Source organism: Sylvia atricapilla, chromosome 6 (assembly GCF_009819655.1).
Source record: "Sylvia atricapilla isolate bSylAtr1 chromosome 6, bSylAtr1.pri, whole genome shotgun sequence".
Classification (NCBI taxonomy): domain Eukaryota; kingdom Metazoa; phylum Chordata; class Aves; order Passeriformes; family Sylviidae; genus Sylvia; species Sylvia atricapilla.
The window spans coordinates 6499101-6526700 of record NC_089145.1 but is presented as its reverse complement, the minus strand read 5'-3'; the positions used below and the strand labels follow the sequence as shown (position 1 = coordinate 6526700).

At 41.3% G+C, this 27600-nt stretch overlaps 1 protein-coding gene across 2 annotated transcripts in view; it reads right to left on the bottom strand.

Moving 5' to 3' along the window:
- Positions 1-17: 17 nt before the first annotated feature.
- Positions 18-27600, bottom strand: part of NAV2 (neuron navigator 2) — a 211122-nt gene continuing 183539 nt past the window's right edge. For both annotated transcript variants that reach the window (XM_066320538.1, XM_066320539.1), the window contains 18 exons: positions 27164-27187; positions 26980-27054; positions 23511-23594; positions 22812-22923; positions 22352-22497; positions 19478-19650; positions 17142-17295; positions 15880-16039; positions 15304-15404; positions 13926-14021; positions 13642-13810; positions 10771-11006; positions 8901-9055; positions 8368-8439; positions 7694-7890; positions 7380-7498; positions 4048-4251; positions 18-3714 (listed from right to left, as the gene is read on the bottom strand). In XM_066320538.1, coding sequence (XP_066176635.1) covers positions 3589-3714; positions 4048-4251; positions 7380-7498; positions 7694-7890; positions 8368-8439; positions 8901-9055; positions 10771-11006; positions 13642-13810; positions 13926-14021; positions 15304-15404; positions 15880-16039; positions 17142-17295; positions 19478-19650; positions 22352-22497; positions 22812-22923; positions 23511-23594; positions 26980-27054; positions 27164-27187 — 2403 coding nt within the window. In that variant the 3' untranslated portion in view covers positions 18-3588. The remainder of the gene's footprint in view (positions 3715-4047; positions 4252-7379; positions 7499-7693; positions 7891-8367; positions 8440-8900; positions 9056-10770; positions 11007-13641; positions 13811-13925; positions 14022-15303; positions 15405-15879; positions 16040-17141; positions 17296-19477; positions 19651-22351; positions 22498-22811; positions 22924-23510; positions 23595-26979; positions 27055-27163; positions 27188-27600) is intronic.

The window sequence follows — 27600 nt, the reverse complement described above, 5'->3', positions numbered from 1 at the left end:
TTCTGGGAAGCCACAAATCTGAATAAATAAGCATCAATTTTATTGAATCATGAATAATTTAAGACTGGTACAATCATCAGCTTTATTCTCCATGACACGGGGTGGGGAAGGGGTAGAAACGGGGAGAGTGAGAAAGGGGAGGCATGATCTCAAACAGACCATTCACAAATTCCAATCCTAAATGAGAACTGAAAATTAAATAGGGAGAGGAGCAAATGGAAAACATCATAAACGTACACAAAATACTCAATTCCTAGTTTTCTCTTTAAAAATGGCTAGAAAAAATTCATCAAAATGCAGCACTTTTAATCAAATATTTACATTTCTATGTTACAATGAAAAAATGTACATCTTATAGAACATATTTCATAAACTGTTCCACTGGAAACGACTAGATCAAAACAGCAACCTTCCATTTAATATCAACAAAGATTTTTTTTTTGCTTTGTTTTTGTATATTATTTTTTTCTTGAAAGAAAAATTGCCACATTTAGACAAGATTTCATACACATAATATCGAAGTTAAGCATCAACAATGAAATATCAAGTTTGCTTCTTTCAAAATGTACAAAAAGGCTAACCAACCCCCCTCCCTCCCTCCCCTTCCCCAAATAAACCACATCTCATTTATGGCCTGTATCATTCTTGGCAGTTCTGAAGGAAAGAAAATGGTTTATTCTTTCAATTTATAACTCAACACGAATGTTGCATAGAATTTTGCATTTCTTGTTGGTATTTTTTTTAAACAAGCCAACTTTGTAAGGAGGAGAAAAAAAGGGGGAAAAAAAAAAAAAAAAAGGAAGCGTTTTGAAAAAGCCTTAAATGAGAAGGAAGTCACCTAAAGAAAGACTTAATCTATGAAAAGTCTTGATTAAAAACTAAGACGTGTGCACAACAGGTAACCCTGCTTCCCGAAGTTTCAGAAAAGACATGGAATATTGTGATGCTCAGAATGACTAGCCTATTCAAAATTGCCTCTCTCACTTTAAGCCAAGCTAGTGTCAATAAAAAAGAACAGATAATAGAAATGTCTTCCTGAGCTTAAGCACAGGATAAAACATGAGAAAAAAAAAATACCCCGTTCCCCACAAATAAAACATTACTTTAAACATGTCTTTAGCACTCAGTTAAAAGTCAACTGAGACATTTTCTAGGATATCAAGTCCATTTAAAGCCCTAGCCTTGCAACTGGATTTTTTTTTTTTTTTTTTACAGGCACATGCTCTGTCTGCATGGATTCAGTTGGGGGATTAGGTACCAAAATTCACAGTAGTAGCAGGTAAAGTCAGTGCTGGGAAGCAGAATTGTCAACACTACTGGAAAAAATAACTTCTCTCAAACTCATCATCAGCATGCTATGGATTTGATTCCATACAGATCTAACCCACATTTTACAGTACCAAGAACTGGATTAGGAAAATTGGCTGAGTAACCTTTGTTATTCCGTTCAGTGACTTAATGAAATCAGAGTCCATAAGGTTAAAATGGTAACAACACCAAGCTCTCCCCCCCCCGGTCATTAAAATATTTAATTTTTTCCTTTTACAATATTTTTCTTAAAAAAAAAAAAAAAAAAAGTCATCAGCACTTAAAAGTTGTAACAGGAGCAGATTCAAGACCAGCTTAGTAAGACAAAGTACAGTTATATTACAGAAAGTCATGAGGTATAATAAAACCATCCTCTCAAGCTGAGCCACAGAAGCATGAACTTGTCTGTTATGTCCCTTTAAACCCACAAGATCTTCAAAAAGTGTTTCTAGTAAGATTTCTTACTGTACATTGAAAAACCAGCATATTCCTGTAATTTATTGGAGTTAAAAAGCTTCTCTTGTCCCTCCTGCATGGATAAAGCAGCTCCTCAGTGATTTATTAGCTGCGGATTGATATGAACCTGAAACATTATCTCATTTCCCTCCTTATTTTTTGTCACATTTAAACAAATTCTAGTTTCTCATACAAACAATATTCACAGCAACTTATGATATTTCAAGAGATGACTTTAGCCCTGTTTCTTTAAATAAAATCCCATAATATACAGCACTTATTTAATCAAACACAATTAGTACAAAATAAGGCATCGCTTTTAAAAGTCAGCACCAAAGGAGAGCTGGAAAGGCTCGTACAAATCCCTCCTGAGGAGTGAGGTGTTGGCTGAGGTACAGCTGACGTGCTGGGGATGGTGGTGTCACCAGGAAAGTGCAACTCTTTGGGAGGTGTTCTTGTCCCCCAACACAAGTACAAGCCTTAACACTGACAGTGTGGGTGTGTGCGTTCACAGAGGAGGAGAAACCAAACCAGGTTCACAGCTCCGCCACAACTCAGAAGCATGGCACAGCTCAACTCAAAAGACACAGTACTCAGTACCTTTTTTTTTCCCAGATCTGAACACTGCTAGATTTTTTTTTTTTTTTTAACTTTGCAATTAAAAAAGAAAAGTCATGGAAGTAAGTTTTGTCACCAGAGTAGCACTGGAACTGCCACAGAGCTGAATTTCAATTAACCCCCTTACGGTTGTGCTGATTGGAATGAAACCTCCGAACAAAACCGAAAGTGTTTAGAAAACAGCTGTAACATTTCATGGCAAGAATTTAAAACTGAAAGTCTGACTGATCCCTTCTGCAGGGGTGTAGCTCACCTCTGTGTACAGAGCTCACCATGCCTGTGCACTGCCAAGGGTCCTTTGGAGCTGTGGGGCACAGCCCTGCCACTGACTTCTGTGCAGGAGGGAAGCCCCCTCTCCTCAGGGTGGATCAGTGGGGTGTAAACGCCACAGAAGTCAGCCCAGCTGGTGGTGTCGATGTGAGTGGGAAGAGAAATTGGGCCCTGACTAGCAAAGGGCTACCTAACCTTTCACTTGTTAGCAGGATTGATTGTTACACAGTGTTTGAAAATAACCTGACTTGTTCAGACTGTATATATATTTTTATATATTCCTATTTATATATATAATCTTTATAAACACACAATGAAAGAAAGCCAAGGTCTCAGACTGGCAAGGAGAGCAGCGTTTTTTTAGTTTCTTTTTTTTTCCTTTTCTCTTTTAAAATATTTATTCAAGCTTCCCTGTTTTGCAGCTTTGCCTTCACTGAGTATTATTACTGAGGCAAGCAACATTGTTATAGCACCAGAACTATATGAAGCTGAGTTTAATCCACAAAGCTGATTGGTAAAAGTCCAGCCCTCATGTAAATGTGTTTGGTCAGAAGCAGCATAGGCAAATATTCCCTCTCCCCTCTCTTTCCAGACAGTACATGGCACAAAGCTGTTTGCTTCACAGCTGTGAAGTTGCCTCCCACCCCAGTCCCTTCGACTTAGTAGTGATGATGATTTTCAACATCTTCAGGATCTTAGGCATGACAGCTTACAGCAACTAAAAGGAAGGAAACAAAGGAGTAGTGCAGTTCTCATCATTGTCAAAAGAAAAACAATACAAAGGTTGCTTGGGTTGCCTGCACCCAGGTTCAAGATTGCTCCAAGTGTCTTGTTCTTGCAGCTCTAATACTGAGATCCCAGCCCAGGAACATGTTCTCTTCATGAGTCTGTGATCAGGGCTCTTGCCAAGTGGAAAGCACCTCTGTCTGAGGGAGATCACAATGTCGACTCCAGGGAGGAATCCAGGATGTCGTCGTGATGGCTGTTGCTGTTGGAGTCGCTGTCATAACTCTGGGGACTGGAGTAGTTGGCTGCCTCCTGCAGTCTCATCAGCATGTTCATCTGCAAGGAAGACAAGGGAGTTCATGATTATCTGTATTCTGAGGTAGGAACAACATTAACTCCCCATGACAGCCACAGCAGCACTCGCTTTGCCAGTGGGCAAGGAAGGAAAGGGAGAAACAAGCAGGGTCAGTAACGCTGAGGCTCAGAAAAGAGGTATTGACTGTAGATCACAGCAGCATTCCAGTTACTGATAAAACACAGCTTTTCCAGCAAAGGGGAAAAGGAGACGACCGAAGGGATTAGTCTACAGCCACAGACCAGTTCCTTTTTCTAATCCCTAGAAACAACGCAAACAGAAACACTTCTGCTGCTCCAGAAATGAGAGCTTACCAGAGGATCTCCTTCAGCATCACTCACTGGAACTTGTTTGGAGGTGGAGCCTTCCCGGGACACGGAGTAGCCGTCAAAGCCCACGTCCTCGGGCCGCAGCTGGAGCAGAGGGGGCCACTCGTGGTGCTGGGGGCTGGCTGCCCAGGGGTAGGTGTCCATCACCCACTTGGCAGGGTCCTCCCAGGGAGCTCTCCTCCCGTACAGCTGAAAGAGCACAGAACCATGCCAGACATTGCAGCCACCTCAGCCAGCGCCTGCCTAACCAAAATGAACGTGCCACGCTTCTTGGGCTGCAGGAAACACTGTGTAAAGTAGGGCTGAACGTGAGATTTTCCCTACCCTAATGACACACAAAGCCCTTTGTCATGGCACTGATTTGGAAGGAGCTGACCACCTTCCCTGAGGCTTCCCTTGGCACCAGCTGAAGGAAGAAACGCCTGAAAACAACATCACCTAATTAAGTCAACCTAAACGATGGCAGCACAGAAAAGAAACCATCAGTGCTGACATCTGGACTGCACTGGCAGCTGCCTTACAAACTGCCATCCATGGAATGTGGAGGAGGAAACATGAGATCTGTCATCAGACAATAGTGATGGGTGACAAGGCATGAAGTTTTCAAGTCAGAATTTTTCATATTCAACTAAGAAAAAGCACCAGCAGTAGCATTTGTCTATGGTCAGGTTCCTAAGCAGGCAAGCTCTATTTCAAAAACGTTTTTCTGTACAGAATAGACTGAGCTACTGGATCCCAATGTATTCTCCCTCTTATATTCCATCTGCCTTAGCTAGACAACATATTCATTTTAATGCCTTCATGACTTCCAAAAGCATAAATACAACTACAGGTGCCCTTAAAACATTTATTTCCACTTTATAAAGATCAGTATCAACATCCTTCGGCAACTGGAGTTTGTCTCTGACATTTTGTCACTGTCTCCTCCTTTTGAGCCCCTGCCCAGGGGCAAAAACAACTGTCTAGCAAAGAAATTCACCAGGTCTCTGATGGATCTAGGACTATCTCACTTCCCTCAATAGTGTTTCTCCTTGGCATGCTTTTGTGGGTTTAGATTTTGCTTGCACAAAGCATTAAATTGCTCTGAGTACCAACCCGTGGTGTGCTGTGAAGCAGGAGAGAGCAGAGGTGCCAGCAGATGGTGCTAAGCAATCTGAAACACAGCCTCCTCCACAGCCCAAACCCTTCATCCTGCAGCCCTGCTATATTATCTTCCCAGCAGAATGCCTTCAAAATGTGGCAAACCAAATTTCCCACTTTAATCTTGTTCTCAAATTTACAATGATGCACGTCATTTGGAAAGTGGCGAGGATTTTGTATTTTTCACATCTTTTCTCTTGAAAGTCTGAGTGGATCCAAGCTCAGGAGAGGCTAAATGACTCATGGTCCTCTTCCATGGCAACCAGGTCTGTCCATCCCTCCCACTGGCATGTTTTCCAGGGAGCAAGTAATGGGACAAGGATGGAACAGGCTGCTCCACAAAGCATGAAAGAAAAAAATCCCTGGAGTATGAGTGATAGTGGCAGAAAGGCACAGGGTCTCTGGGTCCTCTTTTTGCTGGTGCTGCATTCTGTACTGATACACCAAGCAGGAGGAACTCAGGTTTTATGCAGCCTTCTGATTTTCACATCCCTGTTTTGAAGAACAAAACAAGCCAGCTCCCATGGGCGCAATTATTGTAAGGATCCATTTGGCTTGTTTGTATTTGACCCAAAACAATTCTCTAAATGAGAAACAGAAATATAAAAATAGCTGAGAGCAGATCCACAGAGATCAGAGAGAAATTAGGAGTCCACCTCTCCTTTCTGGCCAGCAATTTCAGGAAAGAAGATGAGTTCTCAAGAGGGGTGTTTGTGGGTGTGGGGAACAGAAAACAGCTCCAGATGAAACCCACATTTCCAGCATTAGCTTGTTCATTAGCACCACTCCGGCTACTCTTCAAGTACTGAAGTGCATATGCTTATCCATCAGCCAAACAAGAGAGGAATTATTTAAATAGGGATGAATTAGTGCAATTTGGGGAAAAGGGACTGAAGGGCATAAAGAATCTAAAGCACAAAGTGAGGAACTAAAGTCCTTACACCTGGAACACAAACCACTCAAATACCCTAAGGAGAGATGAAGATACTGTGCAGAACAAGGAAGCTAAAGAAAGGTTTTATCAATTGCTCTCTCCCTCTTCCTCCACTTCCATTACTAATACTTTAGTGCTTTCCGCACGTACTGATCAGTGATATGAGAGCTCCAAAACCCAGTACAAGGAGCCCATGCATTACTGTGAGTATCAGTTTTCTCCATTTCAAGAGTAAACAAAGTCACCTTTCTCTTGTTTTAGGCTGGAAAGATTCCTGGCCCCCCATTACCTTCCTTTATAACAAGTTTGATGTAAAATGGTTCTCCTGTTCTATTTCTAGCAAAGTTCCTGAGTGTGTTTTGTACTCCAGGACCTATCGTTTTCCTTATGTCTCAGAGTCTACCACAATTCCCAAAGAAAACGAGGTCTCCAAGTACAGACAAATTTCAAATGGCGGCTGCGGTTTGCCAAATTTTTACCCAAAACTTGGAGAATTCATGTATTTCAAAATTTGTAAGAAGCCATCAGTAAAAGATTAGCTCTAAAACATATTTTAAATTAGCTGCTGCTGGGCTTACTGTGAACAAAGAGCTGGTTTTTAAAAAGCCTCCTTTTTTCCCTTACCTAAATGGCAAGTCCACAGCAATTCTCTGCTGAATGAACCCTCCTCCTGATTCCAACAAGCTTTATAATCACACAGATGCCAAAAACTATTCCAAACTGCCAGATTATGAACCAATTACTAAGCACAGACAATCAATGATGATTTCACTTCATCCTCTGAAAGAATTATGAAGGAAGCTACTAAAAAAATCATCTGAGAAGTAATCAAAATGTCACTGATACTGCTCCTGTCATTTATGAGCACATTCTCTCCACGCAGCTTTGCTCCTATGCTGACAGATTTGATTTCCAAAGGAAAATCCTGTGCATATTTTTCTGATGCACAGAATAATTTGAAGGTGTGCTTCTGGAACAGTATTGAAAGCTATTTGTATGTCTAACTCCCTCCCAAAAAACATCAGCAGTTTGGCATCTAATCACTTCTTCCACTCTCTATTTCAGAAGTGCTTGAAGGGACTAATTCTGCCTGAAATTATTGGCAATTCTGGTTACATTTTCATAAACATGCAGATATGCAACATGCAAAGTTGTATCTACAGAAAATGTTGCCACTACTGAGTTTTGTTGCCTTTTGAACAGACGCCATTCTAGACTATGATTTTTCCCTTTGCCTGCTCACCTGTAGTCCTTCTCTTACTGCCTCCAGGAGATATGGAATGATGGAGTAGTTCCACAAGTCAGTGAACCAAACTCTAGAACCATCTACATCTATTGGACAGGAGAGGAAGAGCCGTGGGCCTGGAGAGGGAAATTCGGATATTACACTCAAACCACAATCACAATAAGCATCAAAAATAGGATTGATAACATCTGAGAGTAGGGTTTTAAAGAAAGCACTGTGATACAGCACAAGGAAGTGTACAAAGATACACCTGATATATAAGGAAATATATAAAATACATATATTTACATACTCCTGGGCAGAGTACTTACCAATAGTAACATCAGAGGAGCTGTGAGCCTCCAAGAATTTGTTCAGGTGTTGCCAGACCTTGGGAATCCAATCAATAATCTTAACCAGCTCTGCATTCCTCATCCTGCCACTGATCTCTGTTTCAATGAGTTTTCTCCTCAGGAAACGGCCGAGAAAGCCTTTGACAGGCTCGGTGTGGTTTGCACATAGCACCCATCTATGGCAGAACAGCAGAAAAAGCCACTGTTTCTCTCCCATGCTACTGAGTGTATCTATTCTTGACTACATTTCTCTCCTTTTTGCCAGATTATCAGGATCCAAATGGGCCATTCCAGTCATACATGTTTTTCAGCAGGAGTTACTTTGGAGTATTTCACTAGACGAACCGATTTTTATTGTGCATTGTTTCAGCTTATTTCTCATTAATCTGCTTTGCCTAAATATTGTCTTACTGCAAATCTGGTAGAAGATCAAGTATCTTAACAATCCTCTGCAAAATAAAAGTTTTATGAACCCAGTTCCTTTAGTGACAGCACCATAACCAAGCTGCACATGTCAGGGCAGTAACCAGGAGCAAATGGCATTTCTCTCTCACTTTGCTATTTCAGCTGATAAGAACAATTTCAGATGACTCAGTAGCCATTACTCCTTTGCCAGCCCACAAACATAAATGAGAAACATGAAAAAACAGTACCTGAAATTATGGTGAAGTTGAAGATTAGGTGTGGAGGAGGTGGCTTGGTTCATTGTGCCAATAATATATGGACTATTGGGAGAAAAAAAAAAAATCAAGCAAATCAAACTTGTGAAAGACAAGTTTTAAGTAAAACCTGAACATTAAAAAAGGTTATTCAAAACTCTTTTGTCAAAGAAGGTTTTGTAGTTACTTATGACCAAATTCTCTACTGAGACTCTGAGAACATCAAATTCTGAAAGCAAACCAGAAGTCCCAAAACAGGACCTCTCACTACAAATGGGGATTTACTACTAATGATCTACATCATGAAGCAAAGACAACTACTATTTAATTACTTATTTCAGAAAAATGGGTAATTTTATGAAGGAAAAAGATCCCTCTGAAGCACTGTCCACAACATGGACAACCTGGTCAACTTCCTCCACATTACTAAATCAATGTAGACTTTGGTTTTGTGATTGGGTTTTGCGAGAGCAGTGCTCTGAGTACAGGATTCACATTTGCAAAGTGTTCTGATACTATTTCTTTACCATTTGTGGTACTTGCAGTTTAGGAGTCCATTAAAGATCTCTCCTAGGGAGCTAACGTGGTGCAAATTATCCAAAATGATGACAAGAGGCATATCCACAGCATTATTTTCACTGTTGCACTGGTCTGCCAGGTTGGACAGGTACTGGCGGAGTTCCTGCAAAGCAGATATAAAGAAAAGAAGAAAAAAATTTTTTTCTTCACATTTCTTAAAAAATCGATTTAAGTAGATTAGCTTGGTAACAAAACCTAAAGCAAAAGAGTTTGACATCTATCAAAATACACACTTTTTATGAGACAACATAAGATATGGTTTTCTTTCTCTTTTGTAGGTTATGCTGAAGACTCAGAGACTGTACCAGAAATCCTGTGAGAGATAAGGGCTTCAAGAGGGGAAATACTTTGTAATTTAGTTTGTGCTCTTTATTCATCAATCTCAGACCTAAGAGGTCTGAAATACAGTTTTGTTTCTTTTCAGGAACTTGATCAACTCTCCCCATACCAAATCAAACTCTGCATTCCAGCTAGATTTTTGTTATACCATCGTACATCTGTGTTTCCATCAAAATACAGCTCACAAAATTAATCTGGAACAAACCAGTCCCCATCAGAGGCCAAATCTGGAGGCCTTCAGTAATGCTGGAAAGAAGGACGAGCTTTTGGTGTGACTGATGGGTGGCTGAAATGCTCTCAGCAGCTTTAAAGCATGTCTGAAATCATACCAGTGGCTTATAACCACAATTTCAACCATCCCTTTTCTCCAGAGGAAAATATGCCTAAGGCCATCAAATACACAGCTTTTTTCTTTTTTTTGTTTTCTTTTCTTTAATCTAGATCACTGGAAGTATATTCAGCAAAACCAGCAGCACATAAAAAAGCCACGACACGCCCTACCTGCCCAGGAATGTGTTTGCACAACAGCCCCTCCAAACTCAGCACATGATTACAACTGCTGATACCTGCAGCTGCAGAAGCTCCTGACAGCCTGGAGATGCATTTCAGGGTTTTGGGAAAAGTGCCCATATGCAATGGGGATTGCTTAAGTCTCTGGGAATTTTACACAGGTGTTTAACTTCCTGGGCAGTTCTCAGGCTCCTAAACACTTGAAAATCATGACACCTTTAGGTGTTAAACACACACCTCGAAGCTTGCTCTTCCAGACCCATAATCATGTGAATCTAAAAACCCTTAAATATTGCTTCCTTCAGGATGAACACAAGGCTTTGGAAACAAAGGGAAGTTCAACATGACGGATTGAGATGGATTGAGAAACTCTTGTTGGAACTCTGGAGGCTGAAAATTTCAGGCTTTCTGTTCTAAAAGGCACTGATCCTCAAGCAAGCACCACATTTGACTTGAGGCCTTGAAACAGGCTTCTGAAATTGAGTGATAGCACTGGGGTTGTGGGTGTGTAGTTTGAATAGTATTGTGTGATCTCACAGGGTGGAACACTTAGTTTAAGGTTTTAGTATATAGTAATATATATGGGGCAATATGGAGGATCTTGGATGTTGTCTGGGTCCTTCTTCACCCTCTTCTTGGTTTCGGGTGGGTTTTTTTCTAATTGAGTGAAAAAGGTCCATGTTGCGGATCTTGGGTGGTCATTATCGGGTCAAAAATATAAATAATATAGGTGTCATCTTGTTATTGGGTGATTAGCACTTAAATAACCTTGGAAAGAGTCAGAGGTACTCCATTTTACCTTAATTTTCTACCTTGCTAGTTAGAGCTTACGGCTCATAAGAATCAATAAACGCCGAGCCCAAATATGAAAACCGCGGCTCCCACGTACGAATCCCGGCTCTAACAGGAAGAAAAGAAGATGCGAAACCGAACTGTGGGCACGTGGTGGGGCGAGGACAGTTGGCTCACCTTGCTGGATTTGTGGTCCACGTTGAAGGTGGCGATGATGCCCTCGGCCAGCTCCCTGCCCTCCCTGAGCACCATGTACTCGGACAGGCGGTTGGCCAGGTAGGTCTTGCCCGTGCCGCTGGGGCCCGACAGGATGATCCTCCTGTGCTCCATCAGCAGGGACACGTACCGCTGCAGGATGGGCTTGGGGATCAGCGACTCGAACACCAGCCCGTCCAGGCTGTTCTCACAGATACCTGCAGCAGGGAGACAGGCCTCTTTGTGGAGGGTGCTTTCCCCGGGGAAGAAGAAAACCCCCTCCTTGATGCCATGGGAAACTCCTTTCTAAGTGCAGTAAGCCAGAGGCTTACTCACATGGCATCTAAATCAAATATGCAAATTGTTGCTAGAAGGTTCCTCGTTCTTTGTGTTACCACGGGTCACAGGAATCTTAATATTCCTAATTGTTCTCCCGTAATGGACCCTTCAGGATTCATAACTACCCCTGTCTGACCCTGGCTTTCTGCTTTTGGCCCCTTGTTACTGCCTTGTCCCAGTTCACTCCAATACAGTGGACGCCTTCGTGTTTGTTGTTTCTGCATTACTAAATTCAGTTTCTGGACAACTGGATCAAGGCTGTCCCTCTCTATCAAGTTGCCATCAGGGTAGAGTCCAAAGGAAACTCAAAAGGCTATGATTGTCCAGGCTCAGACCCCCGGGAGTTTCACCTGTTTTAGGGGAGATTTCCAATTTTTATCCAAATTAGCCTGATGAAGGCGTTCTTCACTCCAGAGCTAAACCCCTTCCCCACCCCGCTATCCCTCATGGTCAAGGGAGGCACACATAAAACTGGAAATCAAGTGCAGGGGTGACCTGTGGGCTTAGCCTGGATCCTCCTCCAGCCTGTTTAAATCCTCAGCAGCATCCCTAAGGCCTTTTGGAAGCTGCCACACCAAAGGATTCCAGGCCATGCTTTTCATGCACAGGCCATGATGTTGGAGTGTATTTCCACACCCAAGCAAATGTTTCCAAGCAAGGAAAAGAGGATTTCAGTTACACCCCTGACATTTAAGGAAGATGCACCAGAACCTTCTGTTCTTTGCTCACCATGCTTGGCTCAGTGCCCAGCACAGAGGCACCTGTTGGTTTCTGTTCTATTCTATTCTGTTCTGTTTCTCTTGGGCAGCAAGCCAAAAGCCCTCCTAAAACAGTAAATACTTAAGAAGGAGCACAGAGGTGCTCAGGGCTTTTTGGGGTGTCTTAGCTGGTGCTAGAAGTTTCTCTGCACCATGCCCAGCTTTTGTTGTGTTTTTATATAGCTTGTTATTTTCTTATTTATTAAAAACCTTTCGTTTTTCAAAGCACACCTGATCATCCGTCTCACAAATATTATTACAAGCCATTCTGAGAAGTGCTGGACACCCTCAAGACTTGATACACCTTCCTGAGGCTCATTACAGGCTGGCCTCATGTAAGACTGTATCAAAGCCATCCATTTTACAGCATTTCACCAGGCATTCACCCAGAATGTACCTGTTTACTTTTGGATCACTAGACAAAAAAAATCCCAAACACCAGCTATCATCAACTCCCCCTACTTTCCCAAATGCTTGTAATTAAACTCCTCCTCTGTATGCTGATAGTTATCTCCTCTAACAGAAAACTCCTACTGATAAGCATTTATGCCATGTCAGCAGTCACTTCAGGCAGAATTGGCTCAGGGAAAATACACAGTGCTTCAAAATAAACAGCAGGAAGCGAAGTTGGCAGGTCACCCAGAGAAATGTTTGCACCTCAGTGGTTACTTGGAATATTAAATATTTGTATAGGCAGCTTTATATCTCAAAAGTATATGTAAGTGATTTTCCATAAATTGATTAAAAGTATTTCTATTTTATTGAAAACTCTTATCACTTAAGAACCTTCAAGGCACAAGCCAAGTCAGTGCAAGTTAAATATAAACTCAAACTGCAGCTTTACAGACACAGGTAGACCTTATGCAGTATTTCAGTTAGGATTTATGACTGGACAGTGCATTTTATATAAGCAGAATATCCTGGGTTCAAGCCTTGGTAAATTGATGTATTTCACAGTTTGTCTTCCTGCCCACTGATTTGCTATACAAGGTAACTTGGTTTTTAGACCAATATTCAAAAATCTGCACTGCTCTCAAATAGCACCAATCTGCCTGCAGATTTCACTGGTCAAACTTTGAGAAAACTGATGTATGTTCAAAATGCAAAAGCTGAGGGTTTTACCCCTGAACTTAGTTTCACAGTATAGTTTCCATAAAAAAGTGCTTCCCTGAGAAGCCAAATGAGAAACACCAATACTAAATTTTTATCAGTATTATGGAACGAAATTGATAGGAATTCTACAAACCATACATTTTGAAAAAAAATCCAGATTTTAAGGTGTTTCATAAAATTTGGGCTTCCTCCTTCCTGATACTTAAGGAGGGACCCTTCAGTGAGACCAATCAAGCAAGTGAGTCAAGATCAATTTTGTTTTTACCCTTCATGAAGGAAATAACCACTATAGCTACGGCAAAGATCTAATGAAATTTTGAGGCTTGACTCATTTGGAAATTACTTTGCCGCTCAAACAGCTCCACTGCATCCCTTGTGGAATGAGGTCTTCTCCAGGACAACTCCAGATCTGTGGAGTTTGTAATTAGTCCTAGAGCTACAGGTTGAAAACTTGCTGAAATTACAGACTTAGCATACCCCAAGTGCTGACTTTATGGAATGAAAATAGAAGGAAGCAAGTAAACGGCAGGAACAGGAAATAGCAGCTCAATAAAAAGTTTCTACTCCTCTGACTTTCTTGACACAGCAAGCTCTGATAAAATTCCACAGTGAAAACTCCACTAGGCAGGTCAGGTGAGATTACCTTTGATGGCGACTGAGATAGTGTTGTTTTCTCCAACCAGGTACCCACAGGGCAGCAGCTCCGGGGTCTCTGCACTGTTGGTGCGCTTGATTTCCCCGATGCTGTAGCCCAGAACACTGTCTGAGTTCAGCCCCAGCTGGCTCACGGGATCCACGTGGATTATGTACTCCTAGGGTGGAAAAGGGACACAGGAGGTCAGGCAGCACTGGGGGATTGCCCTCTCCTGTGACAGTACCCAACACACGAAGGAGAACTCGAGCTCACGGCGTTTTGTACCCACTGACCTTAAACAGGCGCCTTACAACCCCATCCAGAACATCCCACTTGGTCTTCCCACTGACTCCAATGCAGCCTATGAGGAAGGTGTGAGGCCTGGAATCCTAAAGGCACAGCAATAACTCCATCAGACAAGTGTGGTTAATGTAATTAAAATGCTGGCTTCCCTGCCCCTTCCCCTTTTACTTCTAAATAATGGTGTATTTTCCTTATTACATCCTTATTACTCTATATGGTGAATTCTGAATGGCATATGGAATCCTTTGCACATAATAAACATTTTCAACAGTGTTGGACCCTCAAATCTACTCAGGTGGCTGTGATGTTAAGTTCAAGGTATTTATTAATCAATCCACAAAGAATTCAAAAATCTTTGAGAGGACTACAGTTTAGCAAAGAGACAGAAAGACTCCTAGGAATATTCCAGACAGAAAAGTAGATGTCAAGTTCATTCTTCCATGACTTCACAAGCAAAGATGTGACATTTGCAAGGTTTATCCTCTTTATTTCTAGAAATCCTGCTGTGGGCATAGAAATCTATATATACAGAAATGATACATGGCTCTAGTAAAAGTAGTAATATAGAAAGAGAATTTATATATTTGATGTATCACAGCATTTTGAATTTTGAAGTGATTTTTAAGGCAGATAAAAGAAATCAGAACAAATATAATTCTTCTGTTTCTCTACAGCTGCACTCACTGTGAAACATTAATTGAAGAGAAAACTAATTTCTATCATAAGATTTGAAGTGTTACTAAAACTTGCTCTGACTGCAATCAGCATCAGTTTTACTGTTTATAATTAATGCAAAATCGGTATTTAATGGAAAGATCTGCTGAGTCCATTTTATTCCTCATCATTCTGATTTGTCCACCCCTCAGGAAGACATGAAGTTACTTCTTAAACACACTTTTACAGGTACTCAAAAATGTGAGATAGCCAAGGCCATTGCTTGGCAAAGACTGTATAATACATTCACACATGTAATATTTAAACAGATGAGATGGGATGGAAGTTTACAATATTTGCAACTCATTTGGCTATTTAAGATTTTTTCACGTACTTGTGGATGGGAAACATCTGAGAGATGTCACTCTAAACAGGGTAGTTGTGCCAGAGAGGACAGCTGGAACTAGAATGATGTAGTATAGATTTCCCAGTTTGGATTTGTCAAGTTCTTCCATAGGGCTGGTGCTTCTGGCATTTTGGTCCCTCTCAGCAGCTCCAAGGGAGCTGGAGGTAGCCAAGTGCCTTCTCTATCACTGTTAGCACACCAATGAACTGTTTCCCTGAGAAAATCCTTAAAACTCCCTGGCAAACTTGAATTCCCTCACACATTCCAAAGCCACTTATATTTCAAAGCTGGGGATGAAACAAACTCACCTCCTTCCATTTCACCTCATCCTGGAAGTTGACAACTATTTTGACATGCCTGCCTCCTTCTTTCCGGGCAGAGCCATCTCCAGTGTCATCCAACAGCATGTCTGTGGACAGGAAACATCAACAGCTTCACAGCTGGAGCTCAGTGACAATGGAGGCTATTCTGGTTTCCTGGAGTCTAACACAACATGTCTGGGCTTCACATGCCCCAAGGTAAAACACAAGAACCAGGCTGAGTGACTTCCCCACCACATATCCCTCTTAAAAAGGGATGGTCATTGAGAATTATTAGCCAGTTACTCTGTATTTTCCTTCCTATGATATATCCCCTGGCAAATGTGCACCATTAAATGGCTTTAAACATGACTTTTCAGAGCTGAGATCATAATTGGACACCTCTGACTGAGGGTGTAGCAGACCTACGATGATATTTAAAGGAAGGCTTTGTGCCAGCTCGTGACATATTTCCACACCTCAGCTGTTAATAATCCTCACGCTTTCATTTTTCCATGGCTAACCAGCCCTAACCTTCCAAGTGCAGGATAAAACCTGCCCCACCACCCTTCTCATTAAACTCACCGAGACTGGTCGACTCTGTGAGGTTCAGGCTGTGTTGAGAGAGCCCCACTGAGTGTCTGGGAGAGGAGGAGATGGAAACCTGAGACTGAGCCCTGCTGCAGCTGCCGTGGTTTTCAGACTTCAGCCGATCGTTCTCCGCTTTTAACTTTTCAATCTCGCTCTGGAAAAGACAAGTCAGACATTAGAAGACACAGTGAAAACATGATTATGAGATGGCAACGTAAGAAACTTAAGAATAAATGGTAGTTTAGCAGAAATGCTGTTTTCATAATGTTTTAATTAAGGATTTTAGTTATTACTGTATCCTTTCTGTAAACCTTTTCAACATATCTTAAAATATGTTGGAATTCACTAACACTGAAATGTAGCAACCTAAACAGAGAGCACAGAAACATTCTGACAGCCAAGAAAATGCTGTCCCCATCTTGGGGCTGAAAAAGCTGCAGCTGAGGGCAGCAAAGTCAGGTGTTCAAGCAGACTCTTTTAATGAAGGTTTAACACTGGCACAAAGCTAAATAGAGCCCTTAGCAAGCACTCAGAAACTTCAGATTTCACTGTGGGGGTGGCTGGCCACATCAGCACAGGCTGCAGGATGTGGGGTGGCTGCTCCTTGTCGTTGTAAAGGCGGCTGAGACACAGAGAGTGACACAGTAAAAGTTTTCAGAAGGCTCCTTTATTAGTCCCAAAGCTTGTACTTGTAGGAAATACCAGAAGGCACTGTGTTAAACTTAACTGGTCAGCAGTACAGTGAAATTCAGTTCATTGGTCAGTAAGGGCTATTGTGTATGTCTACCAAATTTTCTCTCTCTAGACACGTTTACATTTTTCTTTTGTGGGTTCTCATGAGACAAATCTTATCGTTTACACAGGTGCTTTTGTTTTTCACCCTCAGAACAGATTGTTGTGCTACAGGAACTCCTCATTCTCAAAACAGTGAACTAGCAAAAAATACAGGAATTAGCAAATTGCTTGTTAGCTAAGGGAAACTTGCAAATTACCTGTTAGCTGCACTTAAAAAGAATTCACAGAATGACTAGGTTAAAAGAGACCTCCAAGATCATTGAGGCCAACATCTTAACTAAACCATGGCACTGAGTACCACATCCAGGGATGGTGACTCCACCACCTCCCCGGGCAGACCATTCCAGAACTTCATCATCCTTTCTATAAAAAACTTTTTCCTAATTTCCAACCTGTATTTCCCTGGTGCAGCTTAAGAAATGACAGGGGAGCTTTTTGCCTCCTTTCCTACAGCTCCTCACCTGCATCCTGTTCATGGCCTCTCTCAGCTGGTCCAGCTGGTGGGCAGAGCTGAGAGCTTCCAGGCGGATGTCCGTCAGCTTCATCTCCTTGTCCCGCAGCTCGTTCCGCAGCTGCATCACCGTCTCGGCCTCGCTGTCCGTGCACTCTGAGATCCTGCAGGAGGACATGGACAAACATACGCTTGTTGCCTGCCTCAGGGGGCTCCTCCAGGTTGTATTAGGAGAGGAGGAATGAAGCCCTGCTCATCCTGCTTTGAAGCAGGTAGCAATTCCAGCTTGTTGGATTAGAGGTGCCACTAATCAGATATTAAACAGGTCATACCGTGGGACACAGACAAACACACACTTGCTCTTTCCTCAGGGTGCTTCTCCAAAATATATTCGAAAAGGAGGAATGAAACCCTTCTTATCCTGCTTGAAGCAGGTAGGAATTCTGGCCTGTTGAATTGGTGGTACCACAATTCACATATTAAACAGGTCATACTGCAGGACATGAACAAACACACACTCATTTCTTTCCTTATGGTGCTTCTCCAGGGTTTATTAGGAGCAGAGGAATAAAGCTCTTCTTATCCTGCTTGAAGCAGGTAGCAGTTCTGGCTTGTTGAATTGGTGGCACCACAAATCAGATATTAAACAGGTCATGGAAATTTTAGAGTTTAATGAAACAAAGATGTCTGAGGGTTGTTTTTCTTTAAATCAGCATCTGAAACAGAATTATCTGAAATCACCTGCTACTGGATAGTCCTCATTTTTTTCCACAGTAGTTGCTATAAAGGAAAGCTTCTAAAGCCAAAATCTAAGTAAATTAAAGGGGTGCAAGCATTTAACAGCAGTTGGTTGGAGATTGATGAGTTCACAGACAGATTTAAAGCTCACTAGGTGTGCACAGCTGGGTTTCCCTGAACTGCTCTGGAGGGCTTTGGAACTCTACACCTATTCAAGCATGATAAATTCCTGCTCACTTTAAAGAACTCAAGCTTAAAAAATTTTTGGTGGCATTTTTCTTCCCTCCATCCACAAAAAAAAAAAAAAAAAAAAGTTTCTGAGTAAGGACATTTCAGCACATTTGTAACTGTATCTGTATAAAGATCAACCACACAGCTGCATGCTTTAAGGGAGATTTTACCTAACATGTCTTCCCCTTTATTAGGTTAATGAGAGATGTCTTCCCCACCAAAAAGCCAAAACACACTAGTTTTACTTGTGCTCTATCCTTCCCCCAGTTCACATATTTATTCCTTGTTCATGTTTATCCTTTTGGCTTCCATAGCAAGGTGAGATGTACCCACACAGCATTTTGGCTGATGACAGATGGCATCATCATTTGACAATTTTCTGGCCTGAGAGTTCTAAAGCACAACTCACTGTAGTCACCAGAAATGCACTGTGGTAGGCTCAAGAGACAGAAGAAGCTTTGAAACAAAAATCATGGGGGATTATCTTCTGCTACTGACATTTCATCACTGTTATACAGCTGGAAACTATTGCTATTGTTTTCACCTCTTCATGTGAAAACAAGTGGAGGGGAACTACTCCAACGCATTTGTTCTGAAATCAGGCTGGAAGCTCTGCACGACCTCCCAAGGTCAGGAGGCTGTCTGGTGATTACAGGTTTCACAGTACTGGCCTGTTACAACTCTCTGTATTTATTTATCCTGCTCAAGGGACAAAGCTACTGATGGAATTGACCCAAAAGCTGCTTTACTAAATTTTCCATGTACTTTCTAAAATGTGCGTTCAGACTCGAAACAGCGTGGCAAGGGAATTGTTCAACTTTATTTCACAGGTGGCCATGGGAAGAACCAGGCACAGGTGGCTGGGGAGCTACAGAAGGAAAGAGGGGTGGATCATCTCCATTCACCAGGCACAAGTTAGATGAACTCATCTGTATCACTAAATCACAGTGTTTGATTTCCTTTCCTTTATCTGAATTTGTCGATAGAATTGGGAACTTATCACAGCAGATTAATACAATATGTGCTGTGTTTAGACGAGAGAAATAAAATCCCAGATTTAACCTGGTTTTTTTTAATTAATAGGAAGAGATCCAATTACTTTGGCACCTCAAGGTCACCCTGGTTATAAATATTCTTGATACTCAGTACATTATGCTGAGAGAGCAACTCAATGAAATATTTACACTTCAGTACTGACACAATGATTTTTGGCTTTCTGGACACTAATGCAAAGGTACTGGGCTGGGAGTCAGCTTATGCATCTTTAAACCTCTGGACACATGAATTCAGCATCTCTGTTCCTCTGCCTTCTCTCTACCAATGCAGTAAGATGTCTTCCACGCCGTTTTTTGTCTAAAAACTACAAACATCACTTACAGGGAGTTGGAATGGGAAGCTCTCAGCAGTGGTGTTGAAACAGTGGTGTTGTGGTGTGGTAGCTTTGGTGAGGAAGGCAAGGAAGAATCAGTCATCTCCTCAATGTCAGAATGAGAAGATGCTGACTTGGGAGATTTCTTTTTCCCAAAAGCTTGCTTGAAGGAGCTGCGTAACTGGAAAAAAAAAAAAAAAACAAGACCACAGCAGCAGGTCCATCATTAAGAGTGAAACCAGTCAAAAAAAGCCATAAAGGTAAAAACTCTCAACATGCAAATACTCCAGATGCTACAGCCGTACTCACACACATAGTTAAGACAGATGGAAAACAAACAAAAAAAAGCTTTTTTTTTTTCTTTAACCATTTTATCAGATTTATCAGATTAATAAGGTCAATAGGAGTGGCTATGGATGCTTCCTATTTTTTAAGAGCTATTTGACAGCAAACTCTGTTGAGTGCAACAAGCTTTACAGCAGCATGGTGACAGCTTGCAGCTGTGCTGGCACAGGGCCCAGGCCAGGTTAATGGTGCTGGCAGGGTTAGTGGTGTCAATGGTGGGTTAGCTTTGTACCTCCCCAGTTAAAGTAGCTCCTCCTTACCTCGTTGACCTGCCGGAAGAAGTGCAAGCAAAAGGAAGTGGGGGAAGGAAAAAAGACATGTTTTAACAGATAAAGCCACTGATAAGGAAGTTCTGGATTTCTAAGACAAACACGAGCAATGATTAACAAAGACAAACAGTTACTTTAAAGCCGGAACCCTGCGTTTTCCAAAACCAGGTGTCTCAAACCACAGATGGCCATTTTTTGCATTACCTAAGGAAGACACCAGATCCAAACTATTTAAATTGCATCTTCTCCTAAGTTCAGGCAGAGTGCTTTGGCTAAGAGCCAAGTTAAAAATGTATCTTTTCATTACAGGAACAGGTATTTCACTACCTGAGAAGACTGCAACTTCTCTACCTACCTGCAACTAAAATAACCTTCGGTAATGTGACTGCCATTTTCCAAACAAGAAGTAATATTCATGTCATTAAACTGATGTTACCCCAAAGTTACAATTCAAGTGCTCAAGAAGCATTTGGACAATGTTCTCAGGTATGTGGTTTCACTTTTAGGGAGTCCTAAAAGTTAAACCCCCTTGGAATCAAGGTCTGGACTCGATCCTCATGGCTTCCTTCCCACTCAGACACTCAATACACACCTTTTAATGCCATTGCAAATTACATACCGTACACAGGCTGGCTTAATATGAGCTGAAAGCTGTTTTTAAGCTAGACAAATACTCCTACAATGAGAAATGTTGAAAATCTCATGTTTCAGCTCTGAATGGACAGCTGCGTTGCTTCTACACAGAACACAAGGATCTTGGCTGAGAACTTCCTCAGCACTGGTGGAACAGAGAATGTGTGAATCAGATTCAACTCACATTTTCTTCTCAATAGTGTTTTAATTTCAAACCTTCATTTCACAGCAATGATGCACTCATTTTTAATAACAACATAAAAATACTGTCCTGTTTCTCCTACTTCATGAAAACTTTATTTATTTATCTTTATAACAAGGAAATGTTCTCTTAACCTTCTTCAAAGATAGTTATCTGATGGATGAGAAATGCAGGCTGATGCTGGACCATATCCACTAGGTTACAATAACAATGAATAGAAGCTAAACAAGAATTTAAAAAAGTCTTTATCTTACCCAAAGCTTAATGACTACATAAGTTTTGTGTCACAAACTAAGAGTTGCTAGAAATTTAAAAGTTACAGCAATTTACTCTGTCTATACACTAACAGCACAAGGATTTGGAGAAGAACCAATTATTTAAGGGGCAGAATGGAAATGCTTCTTTTGTGAAGCAGCTGGCAATACCAAGAGACACCAAAATGATACCTCTGAGAAAAGAGAGAAATAAAACCAAGAACTTGTTCAGGAAGCTCCTTCTTACAGTTCAGGAGTTTCATCAACATTTCTGAGAGGATATTGTGCAAATACAAATGAAGCTTTTACCAGCTCTAACCAGATTTTGCATCTCTACAGATTTATCTGTACACCCAAGAGATCCAGGGAGATTTAAATTCAATGGGAAGAAAGGGGTGGATTGTTTTACTGGCTACAGTAAAGGATCTAGGGACTTCAGTCCAAACTACAATTACACTAGGTCACTAAGGCAGTTATGTTCTAATTGAAAATGGAGTTGAAGATAATGTACCTTTCCTCCAGTACAGGGTACCTTGTACAGAGTACGTGATGAGCAAAGAGGGAAAAACGGGAAATGACAGGTGAGCATTGCAAAAACTTCCAAAAGAGATGTCCATCATGAAAAACGTATAAAGATCAGGGTTTTTTTTTGTTTTGGTTTTTTTTTTTCTTGTTGTTGTTTTTGTTTGTTTGTTTGTTTTTGGTTTTTTTTGTGTGTGTGTGTTATTCTTAGAACTCCAAGTTAGTGCTGGACAAAGAGTTCTTAAAGTGTTTAATATGTTCACTTATAAGAAAACCCTATGAGGTAAAACCAAAAAACAAACCCATAAGAATGATCTTCTCTTGTGGGTTTGTTTTACTTTGATGACAGAAGCCACATTTTCCTTAAGGGGCTGGACATCCCTTTAGCCAAGACTGATCTTTGACAGCTCTTTCTAATTTAAGGCTGGCCTTCTAGCTGTCAAGCTAAAATTCAATCCTGTGCAGGGTCAACACAAGGATATACATCACTTCCAACTCAATTAAGGCTTCACAGGAGAGTTTACCCAGGATTTAAGCAGTGCACAGTCCTCGTGCTGACCTGCTGCACGAGGCAGGGAGCAGCGGCTGGGTGGATTTCACTGTGCATGTCCTGACAATTTCATATAAATCTCACACAGTCTGCTAAAAGACACTCACCCAGTTCTTTCTCTTCTTTTTCTTGGAGTCACTCTCGATGTTGCTGCCCACGCTGGAGTGGCTGGTGGCACTGTTAATGCTGGAGACGCTGTCTGAGGAGTGCTGCCGCCGGATCCGCAGGTCCGTGGGCTGAGCAGCTCCAGGACCTGGATATGAACAGAGGCAGTGTCAAAATCATCTAGGAAATCTGATGAATGGTATTAATCACGCAATCCTAAAGAAACATTTAGGGACTCTGACAATCACTCATTCCAAGGGATGTATTGCATATTTCAAATCCTTGTTTCTTGTGACGAGACTAAAACCTGAGATGCTTCAAACTTTGCCTTCAGCAGATTTATCCCAGTGTAAATTACTGGGTTACTCTGAGTAACTCTGATGGTTACATCAGCTATTCCCCAGAGGACTGAAGCCCCACTGGAGAGCCCTGGAGTCTCTGCATGTGGTGCTTGTCTCTCACCTTTGCAGTTGAGCTCAGGTGTGTTGATGACTCCGTTGATGGCAGCCTGAGCAGCAGCATTTTGTTTCTTCAGGAGTTCAATTGTCTTCCTTAACTCATTCAGTTCTGAGTCCTTGAATAAGGGAAAAAAAAACCCTATGACAGCACATGGGAGAAGAACTCCAAAGACGCTGCTTTCCCATCTGAGTTTTGGTAGTTCATAGTGAATTTATGGCATATAAATATAAATGGAATATAAATGAGGTTTGGGATACCTGGGGAAGCACACCCTCAACAGGGTGCAAAACAGCTTGGGTATTATGACACAAAAAAAGGCATGTATTCTGTAATGCAGAAATAATGCCTATTCAAGTGTACTGTCCAAAAACACAATGCTGCCAGTCTTGTAAGTATTCTTGGTGTTTCTTTCAAACATGCCCGTGTATGGCTGCACTGGGATGAAATATATTGCAGACATACGCAACACTGAAGACTTGTGTCCAAAGCAACAACTGATAGGAATAACCTGATCAGTTGCCACAAAATCCCAGTGCAGAAAATGAGTGTTTTATACAAATTATTTATTACATTTTACTCAGTCACCACAAGTCAGGGAGCTAAGGCAAGTTGTGTATGTGAGTTTTTCCCCCACACAACTACAGAAGGAGCAGCAATGCTGGAAACAGAAATTAAGACTTCCCCAATCCTTTTGAAGCTTGCCTTTTGTTCTGCTGTCATGGTCAGGCTCTGCAGTCGGATTGTCATGTTCCCCAGGCTCTGCTCAAACGCTGCCACCAGGTGAGCCTGAAATCAAACCACACAAGAGGAGTTTGTTTTGCTCTCTTCCCCCAAAAAGGAGTATTTCTGCAGTATTTAATCAGTCCACCCAGTGCATGGCATTGTTTGTTGTGTAAATGGTGCAGAGAAAACAACACTGCTTAGAACAGGTCAAATGAGTAGAGCACACATTATGGAAATGCTTGCCAACAATAAAACACAAATCAAGTTTTTGGATAGACAAGAGTCATGCAGAAACTTCCCTCCAACTAAACCACTATCTTCCTTGTGGAAAACTAAGGCAAGAAGATACTGGCAGCCACAGAGGTGGAGGTTCTCACTGTGTTTAGCCCACCAGGAAAGCCAGGTTTGCCAGCTGATACACCTGCACTCAACTCAAAGACTTCTCCAATATTTGAGTGCACCTTACTTCCAACCAAGGTCAGCTTATTACATATCATCTAAAATTCCTGCTGCTTGGCCAATTACCCATTTTTCTTTTCCCAAGGAAGGAAAAAAAAAGATTTCTCTGTGCTTCTTGGGAGAAGAGTGTCAAATCTTTTTCCCAGGAAGCACCCAGTGTCCATTACATGAAAGGCATGAGCTAGGAATTGAAAATGACTGAGAAGCAAAAGGAAGGAAAAGCAGATTGAGAAGATGGAAAAGAATGTAAGAAATTGTATTTCTAGTGCCATGACATGGCACTGTTTCATGGGTATTCATATGCATGTGCACACATAAGTGATCACAGGTATATTTCAATATTTGTCTCATTAGCCATAATAATCTACACTAACCATAGAAAAAATAGCTTTATTTCTTTATTAAAGATAATTCTATATGCACAATGACAAGTAAAACTGTAAAATCTTTCCAAGCAGAAAATGACATTTTCTCACCTAAAAAAATAAAACACTGAATAGCAAAACCTTTCACAGAGCTATTCCAGAGTCATTCATCAGCAGCACACAGTTGACTTATCCTAAATAACTGTTCTCACATTCACAATGAAAACAAACATGAGCAGTACAATAACATAGGGATGTGCAGCTCTCATTCCCATCAGCCCCAATGAAAATAAGCAGAGCTGAGACTGAGAAAACGGCAAAAAGTAATTCAAAACCTAACACTACACACATAGGAAAATCTAAATATTTATTTTAAAAACAGAGAGCGCACAGCTTCTGTTGGGGAGGATGAACAGGGAACAACAAAGCTGATATTCAGGGACCCTCAGCAATACTTTTCAAAAGCAAAAAATAAACTGGCAAGCAGGACTGCATGGATTAGTAACAGGATACAAAACCCTGAATGGTTTGACCTGAGCCTGAAAAACCAGCTGTTCTTTCAAAACCGGATCTTGCAATTATTCCTATCTCGAAATTGCTCACTGAGCAATGGAAAAAAATGTATCTTCACTTTCTATAGCTAAAGCAAAATGTTTCCAAATTCTTGCCCTTGATGGCTTGAGAAGCATCAACAACTGCAGTGACTATGCAAGGAAAGTCAGGGGAAAAAAAATGTAAATTGAAGAGATTAATTTGAATTGTCTAAGTTTTAATTACCTTTTATTCCTTAAAGGAATCATGTCTAAAAGAAAGGTCCAAGTGTCTTAACTAACAGCATTTATTAATCTCAATCTTTCTGGAAGCAGACCTTGCCTTTTACATGGAAAAAGGGCATGTTCTCTGCAAAGAGGTGGCTAGAGACTGAAATTTAATACTGGGACAGTTATAAGGACATCTCTTTTGCCAGTTTATGGACAAACCAGGGGCAGCCTCGAGTCTAAGAAGCTTAAATAGCATGAATAAAACACCGCGAAATTTTAGCAAAGTGAACGAAGCAAAAATGGAGTATTATCAAAATAACAAATGATATGCCAATTTTTTTTTTTTTTTATTTTGAGAAAAGCCCACAAGAAAAACCCGCAAGAACCCAAATCCAAACAAAAACATACAGGAGTGCACATTAAAAACTGTTCTCCACAAAGAGAGTGGCAGTAACCACACCGAAATTCTTGGGCAGATGAAGAGCAGCTGGGCCAGGCAGTGAGCAGCCTGTGCTGAGCACCAGCCCAGTGACCCTGAACTGTGGCAAGGAGAATGCAATAAAGCCAAGGCAGAGCCAAATGAGCTGCTCAGCTGACAAGCTCTTTGTTTGAAGGACACAAGCTGGGTTATTTAACAACATCATTAAAAACCTGTGCAAGAGAATCTGGTCCTGCTTTCCCACAAGCAAAAGAAACTTCTGGGGGAAAACCAACCCGTGTATCCATCCCCTTTATGTTTGAAAGGCAAATAGAAGATTTAACTTTTGAAAGATGTTTAAACTGCTTTCTTTTCCTCTTGGGACAGTGACTAAGTGGTTTCATGCAGTCAAAGCCCTTTTATTTGACTTCTCTGTTTTAATTGTGTTCTTGGTTTTCCGTTCCCATTTTCAAGCTGAATGAAGCACTGTGATGCCTGCAGTGGACAGCACAGATTTCTCCCTGAACCTTTCCTGTGATACTGCACAGGTGAAACCTGTCCTTTCCTTTGTCTTTTCCTTTCCTTTGCACTCTCCCTATTCCTAGAGCTGATGGACAGGAATGCCCCTTTCAAGCAGCACATGTTCTGCTGTTTATTCATTCCCATAAACCAGGATGTCAGTATGATCTGATCTGCTGACTATTCATCTGCAGCTTATTTACTCTAGAATTGCTTATTTTCCTTGCAAGCTTCTGTGTTGCAGATTCCTGCTATCTGTGACTGTAGCACAGAACACACAAATAAACTTGCACAGGGTCATACAGTATTACCTCAGCACCTCCTGGATTCCAAGTATTTTTTTCCCCCCAAGTGTCTTAAATTACTTATCCCTCCGATTCCTGAAAGGAACAAGCAGAAGTATTGTCTACACTGACAAAAACTATCTCCACTCTTTAGGCTTAACTTTAAATTAGTTTCTGGAGCCCCTTATGCCAGTACTATCTATCATATCAACTCACATCTTTGTGCAACAGAAAAACATAATGCATTTCAGTACAAGTTTCTATTAACTGTTATTCCTACCAATTATAACATTTATCTGTATTTCATTCCATCCAAATGTCAAAGCAAGACACTATTTATAAAAAAAGACCCTGTCCTCCATGATTTTCTCAGGACCTTAAGATGGCTTACATACGTATGAATCCAAATTAATACTCTAACTCAGTTTTTAAAGAAAGGTGTCAGATAATTTAGTGGGACAGGGCAGAGGAAACTGTTTTTGGACTTGTCCCACACTTGCATGCAGCCATTTCTTTAAACACATCAGTAGTACAAACTGAATGTTATACATAGGAAATCTTTTTGTCACTTATAAAAACTGGGTGGTAATTGTTGCATTAAATGCATTCCAGGTCCATGTTGGCTCTCAGAGTTGTACTCACGTTAGCAGTCAGCTGAGTTGTCAGAGCTGACACCTTTTCTTGGGACGCATCCAATTCTCTCCGCAGCTTGCGGATCTGTGGGTTTGAAGAGAGCACTTGAGTGCATCATAGCAAGGAAAAATAAAACAGCAAGACACACAGTGCAGAGTGTCATTTATGCTTGTCAAAGAGGATGTGCTCTTACCTCTGACTGGCACTTCTCTTCAGGCTGTAAAATAAAAGGAAGCACGTGAGGTTGTTACAACATAACCAGCCTAATAAATTTATGCAAATTCTCTTTTTGTATTTCAAAAGCTCTAATGTGGATTCCTTATTTTGGATTCCCACATCCATACTCAGTCTAATTTAAGCTCCTAATTTATTTACTCTTAAGGAAAAGGAAAACAGGCTGCTGGATGTACTTCCTTCTGCAGGAAGGAATTTGGGGTCCACCTTGCAGCCTGCTGGCCAGTGCACCTCTGATCCAAATCACAGAAGTGTGAAGAAGTCCTGGCTCTGTCCTCAAGGAGCACGAGGCTCTGAAGAACCAGGACTGCCACAGAACTAGGCAATTCCCTTTGATCCATGCTCAGCTCTCCATGGGAAGGAAGTCACATTTTTTTGCATTCCAAAGTAATGTGG